Here is a 24,724-nt window from a genome sequence, read left to right as displayed (position 1 = left end):
GACCCTGAATCAGGCAGATCTCCCCAGCTTTCTCACTGCCATCCTTTCCAGTTGGATAGAGCAGTGATATTCCTGGAAAGGGGGGCAGGAATCCAGGCAGTCTCTCCTTTCAGAGATTATTCTTGCCACCAAGCACCAGGGTTATTCCATCTCTATCTCTGAGCAGCACAAAGGTTTTTATTCCAAGTGTAGAGTGGGCAGGATAAAGGATGCTTGCACCTGTAGTGGCCTCAGATCTGTACTCTCTTGAGAGGTGGACAATTCCTACTGTGATCTTTGCCAGAATTCAGGAGCTGAAATTGTAAACTTGTGGTTCCCATTCTGGCAGGAGGTTTTAATGGGAATTCTGTTGGGTATGCTGTGGTGGGTCTCCCTCAGTTGCTTTTTTAAGAACTGTTCCATTTTAAGCTAAATACTTCAGTGATTACTGAGAGTGACATGGCTGCTCAGCACTGGGGCACTCACACCAGAGGTGGGATATTTCATTTCTAGTTACTGTGATGGAAAATTCCAGTCTACTCCATTTTCAGGAGCTAGAATTAAAGCAGGGTCACTTAGTTCAGTGGGAAAATACATGACTGTAGCCCTCTTGCATTAGATACAACCTCAGATTTTAGTTAGATACATAATTTTCAAATCCTGTTAATCATTGTCTTGGTTTTATTGTATATTGCAACTTCCTACCTTGCCTCTTTTATAAATTTTTATCTAGAAGGAAAATTCTGCTTAGACCAATGTGAGGGAGTTTCTTCTGATTACTGGGAGTCAGTATTTAAATAATTGTAGTCTGCATTTAAATTACCATAACATTTCAAAACTATTAAGTCCTCTGGAATGATAAATATATAACTAAATAATGGCAAATTGGATTTCCCCCATATTTACCAGTATATATTTACCAGTAAAGAACCTAGTCCAAATAAAGACAGTAAATTGAATTCAGAAATCAGTCAGATCATAACTGCTGTTCTGCATTAAGGTGTGCAACTGCAAAGGATGAAATGACGCAAGGGCAAGTGAGAGGCTTTATTAAATGGTGCTAGCCAGCTTAGTACTTTAAATCTGGTTTGTCGTAGCTGGCAAAAATGAAATCCATCATGTGAAAAAGGAAATTAATTTAACCTGATCTATTAATTTGTATTAATTTCTATTAATTAACCTGATCTATTAACCAATCTATTAATTTGTATATCTTTCAAAACTCTACCTATTCTCATGAAAAATGTTTCCTTTAATGTATGTTTAGTACTTTTTCACCAGTGGGCATTTGAATTGCTAAAAGCTGTTCTTCTTTCCTGGAAGTGAAAGTGGCATCTCCAGCACTTCCTTCCTGGCTGAGGCCAGCACATGGCAGAACCATAACAACTGTGGGGTTTTTGTTGCAGAGAAGAAAAAAAAAAAAAAACATTTCCTGGTTTATTTTTAAACTTGTTGCTTTAGTGGGAACAGCACTTAATATAGTAGATTTCAAGACTTTTGTGGTTCTGTTCTTTCTGCTTGGTCTCTGCTTCCTCTACTGAGAGAATTAAGGGGCAGCAAAGGAGAAATGCTGTCTATAGACCTGAAACTATACATTTGTATTGGTAGACTGTTAATTTCATCATGGGTGTGAAGAATGTAGCTTTTAGGAAGACACAGAGTTGGCCAAGAGTCACACAAAAATTACTAATACAAATAGAGTGGGGGAAATGCTTTTATTTTTCTTTGTCTTCTATTCTTCACTGTATGGATTGAGTCTAGGGCATGAGACAGAAGGGAGGGGGCAGAAGGAAGAAACAAAAATAATTGCAAGCACAAATGTTTATGTTGCCTTATGTCTTGGTATGTTACTGCTCTTCTGTGTTCTGAAAGGCTCTCAAGACTAATTGGTTTCATTGTCATTTTATTTATATATACATATATACACATTCATTTGGGGCTTAACTAGTAACCTGTAACTATGGGAATGGAGGCTGCCAGCACACCTGTGATGACACAGACACTGGCCCTGTGTGTGGCTGTCATCAGAAGTATGCCCTGCACTCAGATGGCCGAACCTGCATCGGTGAGTACTTCTCTGCAGCACGTTTGATTTGGGGGTGCTCAGAATTTCTGTGTGTGTGTGTGTGCGTGTGTGAGTGTGTGTGTGGGGTGCCTGTGGGACAGAAGGGTGTTCCAGCAGCTCCTGGCTCAGCCAGGCACACAGAGAGGCGTTTTGTGCGTGTTCTGTCAAAATGTTTGTTAATGAAGCATCCCTTTGTTACCCGCTTGTGACTTTTGTTTCTGTTGGTAACTATTTTTAAAGTAAAAAGGTCTAGAGCGTTCATCATTTTGAATGAAAGTTCAGCTCTTCAGTTCACTTGCATCAGTCAAGACTTCCTTGCTTGAGCAAGGTTAGAAAAATTACCTCCCTTTCTGAGCTGTTACCAGGGAAAAGGAGTCATCATTATGTGCTTTCTTCCCTGGTGTATGTTTCATGATTCTAAAAACTGCAGCACTTGTAGTGACTAAGCTTTCATTCAGAATATCAGTAGGAAAAAGGCAGTCAAGACATGGGGCATCTTGGCAGATGCTTTGCAAACATTTATGATTATAAAATGTATAATTTACTTAACACCGTTTCTTTCCACTCCACTTTAAAAAATAAATTTGAAAGTGCATTTTTGCATAGTGCAACTTAACATTTGAAAATCGTTACTCACAAATCAGAATCTGAAATCCATATTGGTTTTCATTGGCATTGCAGACACGTTGACTTTTTGTTTGTTTGCATAATTTCAAGTTCTTGCAAATTCTTAGTAATTTCCTGACGTTAAAAAAAACACAGACCCATATTTATCATATTTTCTGTCCTACACTACAAGACAGAGCACTTGAAACTCATGGAAATCTGTCTGTTACCTTTAGGCAGTCTGTCTTGGTCAGATCCATGGCATAAAGCTCCGTGGCTGCCCAGAGCCTTGCTCTCTCCTGAGGGGTTTAATTGCATTAATTGTGGGGTAGGGCGAGGTCTATGCTGGCAGAGGTAAGACTGAGCAGGGTCAGAGCTGGGCTCTGCCTTTTTGTCTGCACAGGGTGAGTCTGAGTGCAGGGGATCTCTCAGTGAGTGCCTCTTGTAACAGAGAGCTCCATCCTGCAATCCCTGTCCTGTGGCAGTTCCAGATGGGGAGAACTTGCAAGAGTGAGAGCCTTGAGAGCAGGTTTTATTGAATGGATAATTGGTCTTCTATTTATTATTGTTCATTAATATCCTTGGGTGTTTTATTTTGTCCAGAATGTAAAATATTTTAAAAGCTGTGTACATTGCATCTATTTTTTTTACTTTTTTTTTTTTTTTTTTTTTTCACATTTTCGTAATGTAATACATACAACTCCATGTTACATTCCTTGGTCTTGTGATGTAAGTCACATATTACTGCCTGTGCTGATTTTCTTCCCTCTAAAATAGTTCTTTCTCTTAGAATACTTCTAATTTTTTTATTTATTTTTTACATTTATTTATTCCTGCTTTCTGGTGATGGTTCCTGATTGCCTGTCTTGTCTGATAACTGACGTTTATTAATTATTTACAGAGAAAAAAAAACAAACAAACTCAAACAAAAGCCTCTATTGCAGCCTGATCCCATCTAGAACTTGTTAAAAACAAAACAAAACAACTTCTTGTTACCACTCAACCATGTAGAGTTGCCACAAACAAAACCTGCCAGCCTCCTCCTCCTCCTCACTTCAGTGATTCCAGTGTTTGCTGTCTTCAGTGGTGTATATATTCTAGGCATCACTGCAAGAATGCAAACTTCTGCAATGCCAGATAAATACTTGTTGACCCTTTGTCTAACATATTTTGTCTTTGTTTGCTTGTCTTAACCTTTTATTTATTTTTATGTTTGCTGCATGTGAAAGTCCCCACTTGCATTTTCGTTTTTTGTTTTCCTAATGAGCATTTCCCTTTTCCTACAAATCATTTTATTTACCCAGCTGCTGCTCCTCCATTGCTCTCCTGTATCAGAAACCTTTAATTTTATTTCACCTACTGATCATCTCTTCCCACACTTGTGACTGTTTCTGTGTCTTTCTAATGAAGCATAACCAAAGTCCTCATTATGCTGTATGAAACTCTTCCATGTAGGATGTCAGAGACTACCTTGTAAAGTGACCTCTGATGACATCATCCTGCTCACTGCATGCTAATAAAATTACTAAACCCTGTTCTTGCAACATCTTTCCTAGCATTGAATGTTTAGCTAGTAGTGTTTCATAGACAAGCAGGCAACCAGCACTGCCCAAATTGATCTTTTTTTGTGTTTGTTTGGTTTGTTGTTTGTTTATTTTTGTTTGTTGTTGTTGAATTTGCATGCTGTTGTTTTGTGTGTCAGTGTGTACAAGGCTGTGGTGTGTCCATGCCCATCCATCACCGGACTCTTCTTCCTCTCTCTGTCCCAGTCTTCTGCCTGCCACCTTCAGATCCTGGTGCCCCCATTAGCCTAGGTTGTCTTTGCTCTAACTAGCCTTCCTGAATTTTAATTTTTGTCACTAACACCTCTCTGGGGCACCCACATTAGCTGTCGTGTTCTCCTGTAGAAATCCAGCTTCCTCGGTGTGCTTAATTACTTCTGAGCTGACCATTCTTCCTTCCCACCCTCTTTCTTCCTCCTCTCCCTAAACACCCTTTTAATTTTTTCCTGGGTTCTCAAAGGGAATTAACTCTCTAACGGGGATTTAGTGCTTTCATGCCTTGCTTCTTGGCTTTGGCTGTGCCATGCCAAGAAACTGTCTTAGGCAGCGGAAAATTGGGCTTGTGATTAACCAACTGCTCCATGTTTGTCCCTTACTTGTGTTTTAGAGAAGGATGAGGCTGCAATTGAGAGTTCTGAGTACAATGCCACGTCAGTAGCTGATGTGGACAAGCGGGTGAAACGGCGGCTACTTATGGGTAACACTTTTCTTCCACTTCCTTTGTTGTGCTCTCACTTTTGTCTGTGTGTATGTGGGGGGGAGGTTCTCTTTTTTGGTCTCATTTGGTTTTGGTCTCCTTTTTGGTTTTGGTTTGGCCTGGTTTTTTTTTTAACCTGACTTCATCTGTGTGGAAAGGTCACCAATTTTGTTAAGTTCTCATCTGTTGTACAACTTCATTCCTTGTTTTTAAACTTTTTTTTTTCCTGATGCTGCAGCTTTAATGCTCAATTTTCTCTGCATAGAAAGAAGCTTTTGCCATTAACCTTACTTAGCTTATGCAAGCTACTTTTTACATGTGATTTGTGTGTTTGTGTGTATGTTTTGCTGTAGAATTCCTGAAAAATCTCCTGTTGCAGACCTGCCTATTGACTTAAAAGGGGATGATGATGACGATATAAACCAATGTTCTGTTACATCGGTGGTGTTAAATGAACAAGTGTATCTGCCTAATTAAAATTTCCTGATCTTTTGATTGAAATGTAAATGTTATGACTGGAAATTTATTTATTTCCTTTGTGCAGCTATTTTAGTAACCACTGAAAGATCTTTCCCTAGTGACTAGTGAGCTTCTGTACATTCTTCTTTCTGAGGCATGGCTTGTTTCTCTGTGTTGTTGGAGCCTGAGAGTGGAACAGAGTAGGATGTGCACTGAACAGTGAAGATAATTCTGTAGCTTCTGCTCTCAGTTAACCCATTGCACACCCTTGTGATTGTCTCCTTCACTTTACATTTCTGGCTGCTGGCAAGAAGGGCCTTTTGGGAATAGAAAGGGTCAAGTGGCTGAGCCTCTGCCAGACTTTGCCTGAGACAAAGAGCACAGCATAGCACAGACTGCTGAATGGTGGTTAGAGGTTTTCAGGTGGTTTATTTCTCTATATTTTCCACCCTGATGCCCTACCCACCTCATAAAATTATTTCCGCTAGGCTTTGAACATAGCGGCCATTAGTGAGATGTACCCAATGGACCCACTCACAAGACAGGGATTCATCACCACAGAAAAGATTCTGGCAGGACAAAATTCTGCTGTCTTCCCTCAGGGTTGCTGCTTCTTTTCTTAAAACCTCTGAGTCCTTTGCAGACTGTCCTGCTAGTCTTTGGAAAGCTCAGCTCTGCCTGTGAGCATCCCTATCTGGAGTGACCATCTCGAGGAGACCAAAGCCTGACTTTGGATAGTTAGTTGATTGCTGTGCTAATAGTTGCAGTTAGGTGGAAATATTTATAAAGTTTCCATGTCATTTGTATCTTGTCATCCATGACAAATAATCCATTTATCCAGAGGCCAGCATACAACCACTGTGGAGGAAATGGCATAGTGTTATGACTCTGTAATGGTATTAGATAACAAGACTGACGTAAAATATTTTCATTCATGTGAAAACCTGGGCATATGTTCCTTTATTTTTAGATTATCCGTGATTGTTAATTTCCAATTAGTTTGCAGACCTAGCAAGTGACCCATATGTTTTGTTTTTTTTAATGATACACAATTTCAAATAATTTAACCTAACAAAAGCTATGAGACAGCTCATCTTGCTTTATAAATGTGCTGTTAACACTTTTATAATCTCAACAAGACCCATAGTCTCACAAGAGCTCAGGAAAATTAATGTGCCAAAAGGCCTCCAGACCACTGAAAAATGCAACCCTCTGGGTCTCAGTGGTGAGTTTGTCCAGCCACAAATAGTATGTGCAGTACTCTCTAGAGGCACTGAGCAACATAGTGCACTGTGTTGATGCCTCACCCTCTGAAAAAAATAAATATTCAACCTGAAAATGAGCTCATGCTGCTTCCAAGAGTCCAGGCAAATAGCATTAAAAACTTTAGCATTAAAAAGATTAGTGACAGCCTTCTTAATTACACCAGGTCTGCAAGTTCCAAGCTGAACATAGACCCTAGAAATAGGCTTAGAGAGATCGTTTAAAATCCAGTTTGCAAAATACATTGTTGAACTCTTCTTTACCTCCTGTATTAGTAGGTATCAGCTGGCAGCTGAGAGTTTTTGGACATGCTGTTTTTAAACCTCTGATTCCTTAGTAAAACATTAACTAGGAGGAAAATAAATGTAATTAGTGAGTGAGATCTGAGTGGGTGGTTTAATATTTAGGCACTTTTCTACTTGTTTGTTTCTGCTGATTGCTGATAGTCAGAAATTTTTTTTAAATGCAGTTTTACTTATTTCCAAAGTGTAGGAGCATTTCCATGAAATTTCACGTCTTCAGATGTTTTCTAAACAGCTTCCTCAGGAAACTTTCTTCCCAGTTTTTCTAAATAGACTGTGATTTTTGACCCTCCTGCAGACAGTCTTGGGAGAGTAGGAAAAGTAGATGACTTTATGTAATTCTAGTAATCTGATGAAAGGTGCCTTCAGCTGCAAATCCTGAGATGATAATTGCTAGTCCCCTGTCATTTGCTGCGTGCTATCAAAATTACTATGATCTGTATAACCCTTGAAGTCAGCCAAGACTCAGAATAAGCCTGATAAGATTGGTTTAGAACAGTGTTGCTCTCAGACAAGGCTGCCTATAGCAGTCCTTTTGCTACACCCAAGACCACCTCAGACTGGCTGTGTCTGAGTCATGCTGTAGTCCTGTGACTAATGGCTAAATCTTAAACAGAGAAAATTAGATAAATACACAATTTTCTTTCCTGTTAGATGCATTCTTATCCAGGTCTTGTGAGGCAGATGAGAAACTGGTCTTCTCTGATGACCTACAAGAAACTTCTCTTTAGAACTGTCCAAAGATGCCTAGGAATTTCCATCCGATTTTTTCCTAATGTTTGGACAGACCTTGAGGACTTCCAGCTGTTACTTATTTTCCTGGGATTCAGAGTCAGGAGTGCTCCCATTGCAGCGATGGCACTGAATTGAGTGGCTGTTGTCTGGTCAGTGAGTATGAATACAGCTCATTTCCCTGTTCCTCACTTCCCTTGGCCATTGCCATCATGGAGTGGAGGCAGTGCAGCCTTAGTTGTACTCCAGGGGGGCTCCTGGAGAGATCCTTCCTCGGCTCCATGGTGGCTGCTGTGGACTGGACCTTGAGCCACGAGCATTCCATAATTGAGGAAGGACAAGGATCCTGCAGAAGTGCTCAGCTCCAAAAGCAGAGCTGTACCATCATCTCTAATGCACATTTACATTCCCCTTGATGCAGAACACCTTGCACTTGCTACAAAGCAGAAGGACACAACCAATGTCTTCAGCTCTTCTTAAACATCTGGTATCATTTATCTTGCAGTTAGTTAGTTGAGCACAGCTCTTAAAATTATGTTCAGATCTCTGTTTTGTATGGTATAGCAGAATTTTTTCTGAAAGTATTTTGTGTGATTCTTCTTCACTTTCCTTTACCTTCTTTTCCTTGGGAGCCCATTTGTCACTGTTTTTTCTGTCATAGCATCATAGCATGAGTCTGTCCTACCTGGTTAGAGGAGTGGACTGGTGCTTTTCACATATTTTCCAGTCTAAATCCAGAAGGAGTGTGAATCACAGTGTATCTGCCTTGCCTAACTGTATGAGAGCCATTCTAGTATGGGCACAGAACTTTAAAAGCACCAAATTTCCAGTTAACCCTATTAATACACTTACCTTCAAAATATTTTGTCCAGTGTCATATCTTCAGCAATGGAAGTTGCTTTTATTCATGTTTCCATATCTCTTTTTGCCATTATAGCCCTGGATATAATTCAAAAGTCCAACAGCCCCATCACAGTCTAAATTGTAAAAATACATCATCCAGCAGCCTAGCACTTTATCATTCAATGAATTGTAAATAATTAAGTCTTATGGGCTTAACATTCTCCTTGGCCTCTGTCTTTTACTCAAAAAGGCTGCAAGGGTTTTATAGAGCTGTTGGTATCCTGGAGCTTTCTTTCAGAAACCTTCTTTTAGAACTTGATATTCCAGTCACAGAAATAGAATTAATAGCATCAGTTATGCCATCAGGCTCCCTCATTACAAATAAGTCAAGTGCTTACAAAGAGGTGATAAGCAGCTGAAAACTTCCTCTTTGAGGAACCAGAACTGTAGAACTGTCTGAAATTTAGACTCAAGGAGTCCTCCTCTCCTAGTCAGAGATAATACTTTGTTCTTTGGCTGCTCTTTACACCAACTCTTTGAACCAAGTAATTTTATTAAGTACTTTTCTGTATTGTCTTTAAAAATGCAGTCACTAGCTACATTGCCATCATCCCAGGCCTTATTAGACTGCGTGAGTCTGTGCAGTGTTTTAGCAACACAACATTGTTTTGTGCAGGTTGTTTGTTAGATCCTGTCCTCTGGTCAGCTCTTCTTGAAGAGGCAGACCTGTCTTATTTCTCACTCTTTCATTTTCCTTCCTCTACTCTTTAGCAGTCAATGAATTGGGTTCATTTGGGCTTGATATGAGGTGACTTCAGAATAACTGCCAACACTATGCATCTTCCTCACCTTCAGTCCCTTTTCCATTCTTCACAGAATTCACAGAATGACCAGGTTGGAAGAGACCTTCAAGATCATCAAGTCCAACCCAGCCCCAACACCTCAACTAAACCATGGCACCAAGTGCCACATCCAGTCTTTTTTTAAACACATCCAGGGATGGTGACTCCACCACTTCCCCAGGCAGACAATTCCAGTACTTTATCACCCTTCTGTAAAAAAAATTTTCCTATATCCAAACTCTATTTCCCTTGATGTAGCTTGTGACTGTGTCCTCTGGTTCTGTCAGTGCTGCCTGGTGAAAGAGACCAACCCCACCTGACTGCACCCACCTTTCAGGAAGTTGTAGAGAGGGATCTCTTCTCTGAGATCACTGTTCTAAGAACTCACTTTGGCCATAAAACATTCTTGCTCTGGCCCTAGAAGATGAAAAGTTGGTTCCTTCTCATCAAAAGAAGAGGGGTGTACAAAGTACTTTTAAGTATAGCAAAGAGCAACAGGACAATGAGCCCATCCTGAAGCTGAGGAATTGTGATAATTCCCCTTGCATGCTTAGGGGAAGCAAAATGGACACCATTGCTAGAGTCTTCAGAAATCCACACTCTGCACAGAAATTTTTCCTTCACAAGACATATTCAACTAATATTGTGTCAGGGCAGCTGAGGATTTTGCCATTGGACACCGACTTCTTGGGTCATCAGTAAGGTCATTTGCAACCCACCTCAAAGAGAGTGATGCAATTCTCCTCCCTGGAAGCTGGTTCCTAAGAGCCCTCCAAAGTATTCTGCTGTCAGCTGAAACGCTGGTATAAGTTGTGAAGTGCACTGGAGCTGTGCTGGTCTTTGTTACTCCTCAAGTTTACTTCTGCCTAGATTGCTTCTCTGGTGCCATTTGGAAACCAACAAGGACCAGCTTTGCCAGGCTGGCATATATGTGCACCTGTATTTGCATTTTATCCCTGGTTTCCTAGGAGTTGTTCCCAGGCAGGGCTGTGCTCTGGCTGTATTCCTGGCACATAACCAGCAAATAAGGTAGTATTTTCACTAATTCTATATTTTCCCTCATTGTGGCAAGAATCATTTGACTTCTGCAGAGGTCTCCTCTTTCATTATCTTATCAGTGGCTTTCCAGCTGTTTATAATGAGCACCCAACTACCTGCCTGGAGAGTATGCAGTCAGCCAAGACCATTCCCTCTGCACAGCAATAGCTAGAGATGTGAACTGTGGGAATTGCAATTTGGGCATTTCTGCCATAGATTAGTCTATGATAGAGAACATCCTCCCTGCATGTTATGTGGGTCAGAATAATCTCTTTGTTTGCCTTTGCTTGCTGTGGAAATTGTACTTCCCCATCAGCTCAGCTCCAAGGATCCCAAACATTGCAGTAAACAGCCAAAGCCAGTTCAGAACAATAGATCACAAAAGCAAGTCCTGCTCTGGCCACTTTAATGACATCCCAGTACTCCCTTCTCTGTGTGCTGGTCAGCTCTTTCATCCAATCTTGTGCCTCCTGAAGGTACCTGGACACATCAGCCAAGCTAACTGTGTTTATCCTGTTTAGGTTTCATACCTTTAGCTCAGTGCCTATAATGGATTTTAATGAGCTGCTCATATCATATTAAATAAAAAACCCACAGTTTGAGCTTGTGCCGTGACTTAAAGCACTTGTACCAAAGGGAAGCATTTAAATATCTGTTACATCAAAAAAGGCAGAGAGATTGACAAATTTAGAGCTTGGGTTTACCCATTTAAACCAAAAGTGGTACTCAACATCATATGCTTTAGGTCATCTGAGTTTAGTAGTCAGCCATATGGCATCTTTTCTTAACCTCCAGTTATCTAAGGATTAGGCTGCCCTATTCATCCTGAACATCAAGTGTGCTTTGACTGACTTGTCTGAAGCACCTGACAAATAATAAAACCTTGTAATTTCTCTAGTGGGCTTTTTTTTTTACTTCCACCTCTCTGTATGACATGCAGGACTCTTTTTGAATCACTGTTTTCTCTTCAGTAGAGACATTGAGCTTTTTTTTTGATTACAGGAAAATAGAATCCATAAAGTAAACTACAATTACCAGAGTCTCATAACTAAATTTATTTTCTCTTGCCATGTTTAAAATGACAGCATATCAGCATGGAAATTTTCCTTCTGTAGTCTTTCAGCATCCAAAGATCTCTCTGTTGGTGACTCAGTGTGAATAACTTGTCCAAAATCAAACATCTTGAAATGATATAGAATCTGTCTTGAAATACTGTATAAACCACACAGTGATGGTGTAAATCCCAAGGAAATCTCATAATTTTCTGGATTTCAGGACTCTGTTGTAGAGCAATATTTACCTTCTCTCCAGATCAGGAAAATGAGCTGTAGAACAGTAGAATGTATGAAGCCACACATTCTTAACCTAAAAGAATCTTGTCATCTGGTGAGTTTTCTGTCAAAAGCCTTTTTTCTTGAAAGCAGGTTTTGTGGGGAAACTATGGGTTTTCACAGTGCTTTTGCCTGCAGTGATCTTCAGAAATAGGGAGACAGAATGTACACAGGCAGAATGTACTTGTTAGAATATTCACTTGAAATGTGAAGAAATTATTCTAAAGACCCTTTCACAGTGCATAGCCACCCTTGTTCAAGGAAAACTTTGGTCTATAAAGTCAGACTAACTCATTATTGCCTCATGTATATGTTCCTTGGGGCCACTACTGGTAATCAACTATTGGTAATCAGTAGCTTGATAAAGGCTAGGGATTTTTCAGTTTCAGTATATATAAAAGCATAGAGAATGTGACCTGGGTTTCTAACATGCAATTTAATGCCTAAACTATCAAACACTGGATTAAAGTGTGTATGAGCTCTGGTTTGCCATCAGAAAATTTCCAGAAGTCTTACATTGTTTCATTCCAATGTGAATTAAAAACGGATTCTGAAGACTTTATTTTTGTCTTCTTTCAAAATAGAATGAGGGTGATACTACTCCCAGGTTTCTGTCTCAAAGAGCAGGATGATGGACAAGCTAGTGTTTGTTTTCAAGTGTTCTTTCAAAGCAGTCAACTTCTATCACAGTTACAGCCTATCAAGGGCCACTTTAAGCCAAGAGCACCTTTCCAGTGTGTACTTCAGTACCTAGCTTTGTTGTACTGCCTCCTAGGATACTTTACAATTACTTAAAATATGTCTTTATTTTTCTGAATGGCTTTTACCACTGCTCACTGTCAAAAAACCGAGCGTGTGTCTCTGTATGCATCATAATCCTTTGGTGCTTTAATCAATAAAGAATTGCAAACATTTCATCGGCAGGTATATTGCTAGGAGGTTCTGTAATTCAGTTACTGACTGTGAAACCAAGACCTGGCTTTAACTCCTTCTGTCAGTTCTACTTTGCTGTATGAAATCATAGCAAACAGGGGGAAGGAATCCCTGAGGTCATTCATGCATTCTCTGCCTCCCAAGGGCAGATCTTTTCATCTTGAGTTACCGTCACTTTTATTCATCGAGTTTGTGAATGGTGTGCTATTTCCTGTAAAAATCCCTTTTCATTTCTTTGCTGACGATAAAGACTCTGACCTTATCCAGAATTCCTGGCAATACCTTCCATTGTTTTGCTTTCCCATTTGAAATGAAAGGATTTATCCAAGGTCAGGAGATAATGCTCCTTCGTGATGTTCACAGAGTTTCAGTTTTTCTTAAATGCAGCTTCTCTATCTAGGGAGAGCACCACAGCTACAAGTGTTAATTTTAAGAACCAGACTGGACTCATAGGATGTTTATAAAACACCTGATCCAATCTATCAAGTGACATTCCCTAAATATGTAGTGCTCCCTGAAGAGGAATCGAGTTTGCTGAACTGAGAACTGAGGGGTTCACGATTCAGTGTAAGATTCACCTAGTTGTTTCTTCACACATTCCCTATGTGTCAGGGCAGAATTCTCATCCTATTTTCATGCAAATAAAATTCTACCAATCATGAAATTGCAAGGAAATGAGGAGACAAGCATAACGAAGTGAAGAATTCCACATCCTGCAAGTTACCCTTTCTGTCTTACCTTTTTCATTCCCTGAATATGAAGCTCTTTCAGTTTCTCCTTCATCTGTTCACAGCTATTTGTTTCTTTCATTATACTCTTGTGAATGCTCTTTCTCTATCCTTTCAGCATCACAGAGCATCATTTGCATGAGAATAGCATAGTTCTCCCTTAACTGAAAATTGAAATATTTTGTGTGTTTAGTTTCTTCTTCTGCTTGTTGTCCTTTGGGTCCCTCCCTGTAGCCTAATCTACTTGCCACATAGCACGTGTACCTCATGTACTGCTACTTTCAGTAAAGTTTTTTTAATGGATGGCAACAGCAGTCTTACCATTTCTGTCTCATGGCTTTCTTACTCATATTGCACATTCCCTCTTACATAAAGGCAAGCTCATTTTATAATACATAGGTTTGGGTTTGTTTTTTGGGTTTTTTTGGGGATTTGTTGAATCTCTTTGTGTGAATCTCTTCCAAGTTTCAGACACTTTGTGTATTAAACTAAATGAATTCAACATTGTTTAAGGGGAGGGAGCCAGTACCACTCAGCTCAGCAGGATCTTGTCCTCTCATAGAACTGCTCTAATACCTTACCATCATCACTTTTTCCAAACTGCAACATAGTTTGCACAATGGAGTCCTGGTGTTGGTCCCAAAACACTACAGTGATGCAAGAAATCACAACACACAGTAGCAATCAGTGGTTTCAGATTAGACCTTCTCAAAATTCTCGAAGCCATCCATATATCTGGCTATCTTTAACAGATATCATTAATCTTTTCTTAATTGTTCAAAGTTGGTGTTTCACTGTGAGTTAAGTACAGAGAAATAAACTCATTTTTATGTGCTTAGGATAGGTAAACAGGTTATCTCTTGATTCAGAGACAGTAGCAGTTTACAACAGCTTTAGTGACAGCACATCTGCTGAGAAACAGGTACTGGGAGTAGTTTACCCTTTTTGCTACTCCAGTTGCCAGGAATTATTACTTCAGAGGCACCTTTTGAGGAAAAAAATCATCCAATTAACCCATATACCTTCTTGTTGCACTGGCTAAAACTGTGAATACACTGCCATCCTATCCTGGTTGCACCATTTATAAAGTTTTAGTTTCATGAAGATTGACTTGTTCTTGTGTCTGATCCCTGAATTCAAGACAGTTACTCTGAGCATAAGATGCCATGTTCAGATTTTGTGCAAAATTCAGACCAGGTGTAGAAAGAGACACGATTACAATCTGAGTACAGTTACTCATAACTTTGCTTGGACTAGGATTTACTTGATAGGACTTGATGGCTTCTCTAAAGTCTGAGCTCCAGGCTACTCCATGAAGAATTGCTCTTGCCTAGCATAAATATTGACTCAGAATAAGCTCAAAATAATATGGCACAAATTTTGAGCCCAGTCATCCTGTTTCTGCTGACCCCAATGAGCTTTAGTTCACTGCAAATTAATTCCAAAGAAAGGCAATTTGAATTGCTAGTTTTCTTTAACTTGCCCTTTGGTTAGTGTTATTATTTGGGCAATCATTGGAACTAAGTAGTGGAAAAAAGTATTTTTACACCTTCAAGTCTTCTTTTCTGTACTTACTTCAAGTCTTCCAAGCTGTACTTACTGCTTACCATGTCAACCTAAACAATTTATAGAAATCTGGCAAACTTAGAGAATACTCTTTGTTTTGGGGGACTGCTGTGCCTTTTATCTGCAGCCTACCAGTTGCTGCAAAAAATCCTTTTCCTCTACACAAGGCCTTGAGGCAGGAGGTCAGTCCAACCTTCCTCTCTGATTAAGAGGAAATGGCAATCCTAAGCCCTGCACAACAGTCATTTAATTTAGTCCAAGAACAACTTTTTGTGACCAAGAAGGTGCCATTCAAGGTTCCTCTCATGCTTTTCCTAAGAGGCAGATGCTGCAAGGCTGCCTTGAATGTAGGTGATGACTTCAGTGGCTCCCCTCTCCCATTTTCATTAGTTTACATAGTTCTCTTGTTTTCACTCCAGCTGGGTTTTTTTCTTTCATTAAGACTTCTTTCCATGTTTTACATACATTCTTGAGAGCAGCTCTTACATTTACAGTTGTTATCCACTCTTTCCTGTCACTGTGTTATGATCAGGAGTCTGGCTTCAGACTGCCATAATGGGTCACAGAAAAATCAGGGAATCATTTCTCCATATCTCTAGATAAAGTACCTTGGTCCTAGATCCCCCTCCTCTTGCCTTTACTGGTGTTTAACTTGTCCAGTTTTAATACCTGCCCTCGTGATTTATCAAAGATTACAGAGAATGACCTAGTTAAGGCATAGATTACTTCATGATCCTCAGATGTAACCCTGCTAATCTCAAGGACCTATGGAATTTTGTTCTACTTTGCACCATATCTCAGTTCCTATAAAACTGGTTTGGATCTCAGTCCAAATTGAGCCAACAATGAATAATAAAGAATCCAAGATTTGCCAGATTTTGACCAATACCCTTAAAATCATGTCATGTTCTTTCATTCATGAGATAAACTGAAGTCACAAAAATTTGCTTTTTAAAATAATTGGCTACTTTAAAAACCCCCAAATAAACAGATTTTTATTAGAAGCTTGTATTTTAAATGGTTATATTTACTTGTTTCATAGAAGAAGCTGAAAATCAGGTTTTCAGAAATATTCTCAAACCATGAGATATGTTTGGAGTTTCAGGCATTTAATAGTAGTCAAAGCCAAATAAATCCTGTCTAGTGTGACTCTGTAAATGACTTGTTGCCACCTGGTAGATATTCTGCTTTAATTTAAAAGCTTCAGAAGTAGAATCTGAAGAGCTGCTCTTTCCCTGCTAAACCATTGCAGGCACTGGAGTAACTTCACCTGGTAACTAAGTCAATGTCCCTGATCTGGTGCTGAAGGACTAACTAACACCTCAAGTTTGTGCTTTTCAATTGGATATTTTAATATCCAGAAGTAGTGCATATCCCATAGTGCAGTGAACTAATGTTAAAGCAAGAGTTCCTATGGAATAAACCATAGCACACTGGTCATGATTTTAGATAATTCTTGTCTGTGGATCCATTGAGCAGACACATGAGAGATTGTTCCAAAATTGGGAGCTTACACTGGAAAAATACAGACCCCCTTATATAAATAGATGTCCTTTTCTTTAGACCCCTGTTTCTGCTTGAGTTTTTTATATTAATTCAGTAGGCTTGTAGATAGGGTTTCAAACATCACTTTAAATGAACAGTAAAGTCTAATTGTTTCAGATTATGAGCTTTGTCATAATTCAGAAGCAATCTAGATGTCAGTAAAATGACACTGCTTTAGTTGTGTGTTCCAGTGCTTTTTTTTGCTACCTTGTCAGGGGGGAAAAAAGAGTTTGAAACAAACAAGAAAAAAGGCTAAAATGTTGAGATTGTCTTTCACAGAGAAAAAAAAAAAAAATCAGCAAAAATGGTCTGTAGGATCAACATCACCATGAAGACCTGATACAATTTCTAACATCCGTTCTTTCCCTTCCATTGCTTCTCTACTATGATAGAATGGAAATAAGTAATTTAAAATTTTAGGTAATTCTGCTCTTGGCTCGAGGCCTAAAAGTTGTATTTCTGTTTCAAATATGTGCTGAGGTTTGGTAGTGCTGAGGTGAGGGATGAGTTGGCATCACCCCTCTCAGAAACACAGGTGGTCGTGCACTGGGTTTGTGCTGTGTGTAGCCCTCAGATCCTCTCTTTGATGTAGCCTCTTTCCCACATTCTGCTATTCATGTTTGCTTTCTTTTGCCAATGTTTTCTCACGACCTTGAGTTTAAGGAATTTCATCAGTACATCCCTCCAATTATCCAAAGTGTGAGAGGTACTGTCACATGTCCTCTTGCTCACTTGGATCTTCATTCTGTTAAGAGTTTGTCATGTATGAAAGTCAGAGTTGCTAGGAAGGTTGCAGAGTATTTACCCTTTATGGTTTGTTTTACTAAATTTGTGTGAAAATAAGAAAAGCTGGCTTGATTCCTTCTATTTATACGTAGAAATAACTCTTGTTCATTGAATGACCCTTACCCTATAGATCCAGTCATCCATGCCATGGGGAAAAAAAATTGTTGTGTCTATTCATTTTCACTGGATGTCATCCAGAAAGCAGAAATATTACTGCTTATGTTCATCTTGTGTTGACTCACTGCAATAAAGGAGTCTTCATATGCCAGAGTTAATCTGCTAACAGAAGATTTAGTGCTCTTTGCAGTGCCATGCCAAACGTAACCTTCAGCACTTTTTCCTGAGTTTTAACCCTAACTCTTTACTCCTGGCAAACCCTCCTGTTCTTAAACTGTGCCCAAGTTAAAAATTTTAAATTACCTGAAGCGTTTTTCATTCTCTGAAATGTAAAGTTATTATTTGATATGTTGGTCTACGAGGACACACACAGGTTCACATACAAATGGAAATGCCAGCATTGACATTTGCAGAATTCTTCAAGCAGAAGTTTCAGTCTATAAAATAGTGCTTCCCAGAGAAGTAGATGAAAATGAGAACTATATGGCTTAAAGAGCTAGGCTGAGGTCGTGCAAGATGAGCAAGAACTGCCTGAAAATCAGGAGCTGCAGACAGCTCCATTTTCAGAAAGCCTTTCCAGAAAACATTGTCAATCCCTTTGTTAGCTGTGCTTCCTGGCAGTTACATGCAAATCCATTTCTATACTGGTAGCTCTTTCTACACGGTATCATTACACAGCAAACAGACATAAAAATTTAAATCTATCTGGAGGACCATGTGTGAATATGTATGGGCTCAGAGATCTGTCCCATGCTGTTAATGCATGTGTACCCCAAATCTGTATTTCAGTTTGTTCTTAAGTGTCAGGAGCTTATTTCACAACTGGTAGCGAGGCCTGTGCCAGTGCAAGGAAAAAAAAAAGAAATACAACCCAGTTACATTTTTGTTTTTGAGTAGTGGAGTCCCTAAAAATGGCCAGTCTAAGTTCACCTTGAGGGCAAAGCACAGGCTACTTTAAAATAAAAATCTCTTAGTACTAGTCAATAGAAAAATAAAGCCTGTTCTGTTCTGTGTAAATAATTTTTGATCAATGTACTGTTCTTAGGCAATTCCCAATTAGCATATCCTATAGCTGATTGTCAGACCCTGTCCACAGGGTACAATTGTGACACAGGCTGTGAATATTCAGCAATAGGAGTCTGTAAATCTGAGTAAGTAATGACAAAGCCTCTTTAGGGAAAGAGGTGAGCTCAGTAGAATAATGGCAATCTTGGGGGGCAGTGGGGTATTTTAATTTAATCAAATCCAGAGCAACTGAAAAAGATACTATTAAAAGGACTCATTCTCTGAAGCAAATACTTTTCAGAAAAATGTACAGTTCAAGCTGACGTGCTAAATTGGCATCCTTACATCCACTCTATTCTGTGGATCAAAGAGAAGTTAATCATTTCCCTTGCCTTTTATCTCCTTTATGGATGTGTTTGTGAGTATGTGTGCATATGCATGTGTCCGGTGTGTGCATGTGCATACATGAGTAACACAAAACAAGGGCAGCGAGGGAGGGGTTCTTGCTTTCTCTGTAATGAAGTTGGAGATTTTCTTTTTTTTTTTTTAATCTGATGGTACCTAATAGTCACTGCCCACTGTAGTAAAAGCTCAGAAGTATTGCAACTTTCTCTTGCCTGTGTTTGCCCAGCCACCCTTCTACATACTACAAGCACTGGGAAATTTCAATGACACAGCTTGGAATGGGTTCAGTGACCTCAATTATGCCCTCCCACCCACTCCAAACTCCTTTCAATTTGCAAAAAGCTTTAAGTGGACAAAACCCAGATGCCTTTTGCTTGTAGTTCAGTAAGAACAGATTGGGCATGTAGATTCTTGTCAAAGTGATATATGTAGTTCATTTTCCATTAACTCTTTCTTAACTAAGGGTTTTAAATTCACAGTTCCAAGTCTAGCACTCTGCTTTGCTTTCTATTGTTTTTAAAGTTCATTATGCTCACACCATCATTCAAAAGTGAACTTTAAAATACCTCAGCTAGACATTGACTGATACAAAACAGAATGTTTGATTCTGCTTTTAAAGGCAATCACTTTTTTTTTTTTCTTTTTAAACTTGTTTTATATATAATAACCCATCCTATTGTCTAAGAGAGTTGAAAAACATTAAGTACACAAAGTGAAATCTCCAGTTTGGGAGGAAAAAGAAATGATGACTTGTGGAAATGATATACCAGTACATGGACCCCGATGACCTTGAGCTTGCCTCAGTTGGCTTCCTTAAAACTTACATTGCTTTTATTATGTTGTAATATTGCCCCAAAGAGGCAGTGCCCTTCCCCTCCCCCAGAGCATTTCATTACACTCCCTTTCTCCCTCTCTCTCCCTCTCTCTCTCTCTTTCATTCTGCAGAAACATGTGCTGTCAATAACGGAGGCTGTGATCGGACTTGCAAGGATACCGCGACAGGGGTGCGCTGCAGTTGCCCAGTTGGATTTACCCTGCAGCCTGATGGGAAAACGTGCAAAGGTCAGCCTCTGTTTGCTTTGCAATGCATCATTTGCCTTCAGCGGGTCCAGTACAAGATGTAAATATTCAGTTATTTAATCAATACTTTTTCTTTTTAAGCCGCGGCAATACTGGTACAGTGATCGCAATTAAGTTCATTAGCTTTCTCCTTGCCTAAGTTTTGTGTATTTACCTGGTTCAGTTGTTTTTCTTTTTATTTATTAGAGGGTTTTATTGCTGCAAAGAAATGAGAGGCAGAGGTCAAACTGTTTCAAGCTGAGCAGAGATTTAGGGGAACAACTTGGGGCTGCAAAAAAGCCTTTCGTTTCAAAGGGCATTCTGATGCCTCTGTAAAACCTCAGTCATCTAATGGTGTCTGCATTTGTCTATTCAGAAAGTGAGTTACAATTGTCAAGCAATACTTCGTTACCTGAGAATAATCAACTGCTTCTTACTGAGTGAAGCCAGGTATTGCTCAGAAAAAACCTCAGACACTTGGTCATCTCTGCACCTTCAAAAGATAAATAGCCAGCTCCAAAGGAAAAAATAACAAAATAACATTGACGAATGCAGGAGTCTAAACCACACAGTTGATGCTCAGGTTTTACTGCTCCAAAGGCAGCACGAGAGTCTTGCTATTCTGTCTTTCATGTGTGTGTTAAAGCTGAGGTCAGGGGAAAAGGGAGCAGAAAAGAGCATCTGATAGCACTGACAGGATGTACTCACAGTTAAGGAGACAGGGACAGCTCTCAAATGTCCCTACAGTCACACTCCAGTGGCACATGGGGAGATTTGGGTACATGTTGGTAGGACCAGGCCATCTGTCAACCACTTTCCCATTCTCCCAGTTTCCTGTGTGTTCCTTTTGAGCTTCTTTGCAAAAGACTTGGAGATGGAGATCCAGGAGGACATGGCATATATTCTTGTCACAGAGAATATTTTTCATCACTCAGTGACTTAGCTTAATTTGACCTAACTTGCTAAGAAATCATTGTGATTTTTTTCCTTCAAAATGTCAGAATATCAGAAATATCAGAATATCCTTAATCCAGAGCTTGATGTTACTTAAAATAGTAAAACCCACAAAAATAAACAGAAAATGTGTGGTTTCCTATTGCTCCAGGCTGAAAAATCTTGGTGCTTGGGCATGATCCTGTTAGTATTTATAGAAATAACAGTCCATTTGCCTGTTCATTTGAAAATAAAACATTTAAGCTGCCATCACACACAATGTTAATAGTTAAGGGTGAACGCACATCAAAACTCAGTCATCTTAGTTCAAGCCACATAAAAATAAATCTTCATTTTTATCAGCAGACTAGCTAAGCCATAGCAGAACAGTAACAGTGATTCCACCAAGTGCTCAAAAAGGAGGCATTTTAATAATGTAACATGCACCTAGGCTTGATCATAATGTTTATTATTGAAACTGTGTCATGAATAAAAAGAGTAATTCTAAATTTAGACATTTGGCCAGAGAACTAACATGAAAAGATATTTATATAATAATCAAGACTATTATTATTCCTACAGAAAAATTAAATATTCTACTGATCCTCAAACCAAATACTTTAGCTCTAAGTTCTTTCACATTTTGCTTTTCTCCTTTTTTATGAGTAGAAAATATAAGAAATAGAATCCGTATTTTTATGATGCTGCTGATTCTTTCATACTTTCTTAAAATAAGCAGCCATTAGAAATTAACTCAGATGGTTTGATAAAGCAACAAGCCATTTCTGTTTAACCATTACTGACATTTTAGAAATACTCTTTATCCTAAAATGGAAAAAAATATATATTGAATTTGATTTAATTAATAAAATTTATCTTCTGTATTGCACTGTGAGATTGCTCAGCTAGATCCTGCTTTCCTGAAGCTGAAGTGATTTTCCATTTAAACCTGTGCACCAAACATCCTGCACTTAAACTGACCAGTGAAGTTTCTTGTGCAGCTTTTTGAGGCAGCCCTTAGTCAAAGGGGATGCTCTGTAGGATTTGCATTTCCTGAGGGCAAAAGTGAACTTTTTGGTGAAGTGCCATTAATGTCCTCTTGGCTCCTCTTGCTGATAGGTAAAGCCTGGAAAAGAACAGGCAGGAGAATTTCAGTGTGCACATATTCCTTCCTTTGCATTCTCTAAAAAAGAAAAGAGAGCCATCAGCACAAGTTTTCTCCTTGGATTTCTTTTTCCTCTTTACCCTCCTTGATTTGAGTGGCCCTCATATATATATATATTTTTTTCATATATCCAGTCCCCTGTTCCTCCAGCTGTAGTTTTTTTTTACGTCTGTGTGGTAAGAGCAAGGGATTGTCTCTTGGATGCCCTTTAAAGCATCTTCAGGGATCGTGGAGCTGTCACATCCTGTCTTTCTTGGGCACAGTTTTCAAGTCCATGGAGCATCACAGCATGTCCAAGTGAGGTTTTCATAGAATATAATTTTAAGGGAGGTTAGGTTTCTAAATATAGAAGAAAAATATGCCATTGTCTGTTAAGGGAAAGTAGAGATGTAGGGCATATAAGAAAAGCTGAGAGGAACTGGAAGGAGAATTAATATATTAACTGAAAAATGCAATTGTGGGTAGAGTAAAATGATTTATGCGCTTACGTTTAATTTAGCAAATTATGTTGACCAAGAATAATGTTTTTATTGGAAAGACTGTGATTTCTTTTAGTCCATTTTGGCATCTTCCTCTCTAAGCCATTTTACATACTACAGCTACTACATGAAATTATATAGAAGCTTAGATTCAAGTGGCTTAAATAAGATTCAAAGAAACATCTTAACTTTTGGGTATTGCAAAGTGGATGTAGGTTTATTTATTAATATGTAATTCTAGCTCACTTGTAGGTGATTTCCTCAATAATTTGCTTTTGCTGTATTGGTAGTTTATGGAAATCTGCTGACACATTTCTTTCTTATTTTTTAAGTGAATGAGTTATTTTTTTAAAATTCATAAAATAGAAATGCTATTTTTCTAAATAACAAAAATTTCTAGGTGGTTCTGTTCAACAGTCAAGACTCTAGTTAATTTTTAGGCATTTTCTAGACACATAATGGGAAAGAAAGTTGACTTTCCAAAATGTCCACAGGTTTTTGTTTAGTAGTTGGGAATTGCATTAATTGTTTAGAATAGAAAAAAGGCAAGTATATGTACAAAAGGAAGGACAAGTTCATAAAAAAGAGTTTGTGCAAACATGCTTGATTGCCAAAACGTGGCAAGGAAACCCTTTTAAATGTAACTAATTGTTCTATGCTTTTTTTGCAATATCACAGTTCCCATTCTGTAGTTCTATCATAGAAGCTGGCAGGAATTTAAATCACAGAGTACAGAACTGAGTCCTGACTAAAAATCTGGTATTTCTCCTGGCCCTTCCCAGTGTATCAGAGAATGGAAGGTGTAGGATAGCAACTTCCAAGTAATAGAAGGAACCTTCCTTCAGTGGTTTTGCAAGAGGTTGACCTCTTCTGTAGTGAGAAATGAGAGTTCATTGTTCCTCAAAGAATCAAGCTCCTTTTTTAATGCAGAGTACAGTCTGGTTTATATCAAATGTCAGTAAATTTTGGGGGAAAATTGTTGTGGAGATAATTTTAACATGGAATACATTCAGGTATCTGGAGAGCACATAAGAAGACTACTGTCCACTTTTGTGGAGGATTGCCTTGGTTTCTGGAAACTGGAAAAACCTTTTTAATCTCTGATTGCTTTCTGTGCCTCCTTCCTGCTGAGTGACTTTTCCATGGATCCAGCTCCGTTCTGCCCTCAGTGAGAAGATTCATCAGTTCAGCATTTTAATTATACTAAATACAGCTTGGGTAGCTGATAATGAAGGAGGCTCATTTGCAAAAGACTTGTAGGGTTCAAGAGGAGTGAAGTCAGGCTAGATTAGACTTAGCACAGGTTTCTGAAGATTGTTTAAATCCATCTGTCAAACTAGATCAAACAATAAAGAGCTCACCTTCCCGAGGGCAGCTACAGGAGACAAGCTGGGCCAGGGAGAATTCTTCTCCCAGGACTTAAAGTAGAGAAGGACTGAGAATTATGGCAAAAGATGGTGTCTGAGAGAGACAGGGACTTTCCTTTGTGGTTTCTCTAAGAGAATCAGAGCAGGAGGAAGGGCCAGAAGCCTCTAGCATAGTGTGAAATGTATGACTATGTGTGTGATATATATGCTCCATTTCTGCCCTGGAATTTAACAAAAAACTGTGTCCCCAGGCACTCTTGTGCCTGAATAAAGCAGCACTCTGCTGCTTTCCTCCTGCAGTATGCACCTAGACAGAGAGGAGCTGTGCAGGCTGCAGCCCTTGCTGAGCTCCTACAGTCAAGCAGCACAGCAAACAGAAGTTTTAAACAGGAGAAACTGAATTTCAGAAGGTCACTGAGCAAAAGCAACATCTCAGCTATGACCTTCCCACAAACATCCATAAAGTGCTACTTAACTTTGCATATCCCACAGATGTTTGGTAATAGCAAGACGTGGATTATTTTGTTCACTTGGTTTCCTGTTTTGAATCATTTCACCCATATTTCATCATTTAATTTGCATCTTGTGACAATCCACCCTTAAGGGGAAGGAACCTGACAACAGGATTTTGGGCTGGAATGTCAGGGGGTTTAGTAGCAACGTGGTATTACATTATGTGGTTCATAATGTGCCACCAGCTGTGACTAAATACAACAGCATCAATTCCTGTGCAGGAACAGGTCTGTGCTAAGCCCAGGTGACCTCACAGACGTGTGTTTAGGAGACACAAAGTTCCCTCCACATCCCCACCTAGAGATGGAGCATTTTCTTGGCTGTGTGACACTCGGTCAGCCCTTCTCAGCTCCCTGGCATATTTAACCAGAGCGGTGTTACGCTGGGGTTATGGGCCTGCATGG

At 39.2% G+C, this 24,724-nt stretch overlaps 1 protein-coding gene across 1 annotated transcript in view; it reads left to right on the top strand.

Moving 5' to 3' along the window:
- SCUBE1 (signal peptide, CUB domain and EGF like domain containing 1) overlaps positions 1 to 24,724 on the top strand; it is a 193,101-nt gene that overhangs the window by 104,634 nt on the left and 63,743 nt on the right. Inside the window, exons 6-8 of the mRNA XM_021535496.3 lie at positions 1,928 to 2,044; positions 4,820 to 4,909; positions 19,750 to 19,866. Coding sequence (XP_021391171.2) covers positions 1,928 to 2,044; positions 4,820 to 4,909; positions 19,750 to 19,866 — 324 coding nt within the window. The remainder of the gene's footprint in view (positions 1 to 1,927; positions 2,045 to 4,819; positions 4,910 to 19,749; positions 19,867 to 24,724) is intronic.

This window comes from Lonchura striata, chromosome 5 (genome assembly GCF_046129695.1).
Source record: "Lonchura striata isolate bLonStr1 chromosome 5, bLonStr1.mat, whole genome shotgun sequence".
Lineage (NCBI taxonomy): Eukaryota > Metazoa > Chordata > Aves > Passeriformes > Estrildidae > Lonchura > Lonchura striata.
This window is presented reverse-complemented; position numbering and strand designations above follow the sequence as displayed.